Source organism: Mandrillus leucophaeus, unplaced genomic scaffold (assembly GCF_000951045.1).
Source record: "Mandrillus leucophaeus isolate KB7577 unplaced genomic scaffold, Mleu.le_1.0 Scaffold335, whole genome shotgun sequence".
NCBI classification, from domain to species: Eukaryota; Metazoa; Chordata; class Mammalia; order Primates; family Cercopithecidae; genus Mandrillus; species Mandrillus leucophaeus.
This window is the reverse complement of record NW_012103532.1, coordinates 917,657-920,236: the sequence shown is the minus strand read 5'-3', so window position 1 is coordinate 920,236 and position 2,580 is coordinate 917,657. Positions and strand designations below refer to the sequence as shown.

Genomic DNA, 2,580 nt, shown 5'->3' with positions numbered 1-2,580 from the left:
CGTCTTAAAAAATAAAACAAAATAAAATAAAGTAAAATAAAATAAAATAAAATAAAATAAAAAATGGTACAGCTATCAGGGCACTTACCATGAATGGAGCCTGCAGGACTGGAAGTTGCTCTGGGTGAGTCAGTGAGCAAGTGGTGAGTGAATGTGAAGGCCTAGGACCGACCATACGCTTCTGTAGATTTTATAATCACTGTACACTTAGGCTACACTAAATTTATTTAAAATTTTTTTCTTTGTTCTTGGGAGTATAGAAATATACTTAACCTTTATATGTGTTGACCTTTTATCCAGAAACTTTGCTAAACTCGCTGGTTAGTTCTGATAATTACATGTAGATTCTTTTGAAATTTCTATGGAAATGTTCATGTTATGTACAAATAATAACAGCTTATATCTTTTTTGTTTTCTTTTTTTCTTTATTCAATACAGTATCAGAGGTTCTGGTGATAGCAGTCATTCACAATCTCAAGGGGAAAGATATCAACATTTCACTGAAAAGTATGATTTTTGCTGTGGTTTTAAAATACATACCCTTTATGAAATTAATGAAGCTCCCTTTCTGTTCCTAGTTTGCTGAGTTGGTTTCTTTTTTTCTTAATTGTGAGCCAATGTTAAATTTTACCAAATGTGAGTTGTGCATCTGTTGAGCAATTGTAGTATGATTTTTCTCCTTTATTCTACTTGTGTGGTAAATTACAGTGATTGATTTTCAAATATCAAACCAACTTTACATTCCTAAAATAAGTCCAATTTTGTCATGTCCTTTTTATATATTGCTGAATTGGACTTGGTAACATTTGGCTTAGTATATTTGCATCTATACTCATTAGTGAGAATGGCCTGTAATTTTGCTTTCTTATAATATCCCTGTTAGGGTTTGGTATCAAAATTATGTTGGCCTCATAAAATGAGCTGAGGAATGTTCCTTCTACATTCTGTAAGAGTTTATGTAAGATTGCCTCTTTTTTTTTTTTTGTCTTCTTTAGTTTTTTATAAATTTACCAATGAAACCACCTGGGTGTGGAGTTTTCATTGTGGTTAGTCTTTCAATTAGGCTGTCAATTTTTCAGTAGATCTAGAACTCTTCAAAATTTCTTTCTGTATCAGGTTTAGCAAAAAGTGTTTTTCTTAATGTTTGTCTGTTTTACTTAAATGTTCACATTGATGGCATTAAGTTATTTATAATATTCCTGTTGTGATCTTTTTGTTTTCAGCAGTGATACTCCTTTTTTTCATTTTTGGTATTAATCTCTGTTGTTTTTTTTTCCCCTGTGGGTCATTCTTGCCAGGTTTTTATTAGTCTTTTTAAAGAACTAACTTTATTTTGTTGACTTTGTTGTGTTTCTTATTTAATTAATTTCATCTATGTAAATTTATTGCCCTCTATTTTCTTTGGGTTTAATTGGCTGCTCCTATTGGCTGTTCATTTCCTAACCTCTTTTTAAATATATATGTTTAAAGGCCAGCCATTTCTCTCTAAGCATAGAATTATCTGTATCCATAAACTTTAATTTTCATTGTGAATCAGTTCAGAATATTTTCTACTTTTCATTATGATTTTTTTGACCCATTAATTATTTACATGGATATTTCTTAATTTCCAAACATGGGAATTTTTTAATTTTTATTTATTTATTTTTTTGAGATAGGGTTCCACTCTGTCACCCAGGCTAGTGTGCAGTGGCACGATCTTGGCTCACTGCAACCTCCACATCCTGGGTTCAAGTGATTTTCCTGCCTCAGCCTCCCAAGTAGCTAGGCACCCACCAACACGCCCAGCTAATTTTTGTATTTTTAGTAGAGATGGGATTTCACCATGTTGGCCAGTCTGGTCTCGAACTCCTGACCCCAGGTGATCCACCCACCTCAGTCTCCCAAAGTGCTGAGATTACAGGCATGAGCCACTGCGCCAGGCTTAGAATTTTTTTAGTAATGTTTTGGTTGTCGATTTCTCACTTACTTGCAGTGTGGTCAGAAGGCATACTGTAATTTTAATTCTTTGTGACATGTAGGGACTTGGTTTATATCTAGCATAGAATTAGTATTTATTTACTTATTTATTTGAGATGGAGTATTTATGAGAATTAGTATTAACTAATTTATTTTTTTATTTATTTATTTGAACCACAGCAGCCATCTAGAATTGATCTTTATGATTGCTCCATGGGTATGTGAATAAAAAAGACATAAACTGCAGTTTGTAGATGTATGGTTCTCTGCATTTCAGTTAGGTCAACTTTATTAATGAGGATTTTAAAAATCCTATCGTTAGTCTTTTTTTATTATTCTTTTGTTACTGAGGGATATGTTCTGAAATTTCCCATTATGATTGTGGATTTGTCTGTTTCTTCATTTAGTTTTATCCGTTTTTGTTTATATATTTTGAGGCTATGTTATTAGGTGCATATGATATTTAGAAATATATTGAATTGGCTGGGCATGGTAGCTCATACCTGTAATCCCAGCACGTTGGGAAGCCGAGGCAGGGGGATCACCTGAGGTCGGGAGTTCAAGACCAGCCTGGCCAATATGGTGAAACCCCGTCTCTACTAAAAATACAAAAATTAGCCA

General features: G+C 33.2%; 1 protein-coding gene across 1 annotated transcript in view; it reads left to right on the top strand.

Annotated features, from left to right (window-relative positions):
• Positions 1 to 445: 445 nt before the first annotated feature.
• Positions 446 to 2,580, top strand: part of SCAI (suppressor of cancer cell invasion) — a gene marked incomplete at its 5' end in the record, with an annotated part of 114,169 nt that continues 112,034 nt past the window's right edge. The window contains 1 exon segment of the mRNA XM_011988698.1: positions 446 to 507. Coding sequence (XP_011844088.1) covers positions 446 to 507 — 62 coding nt within the window.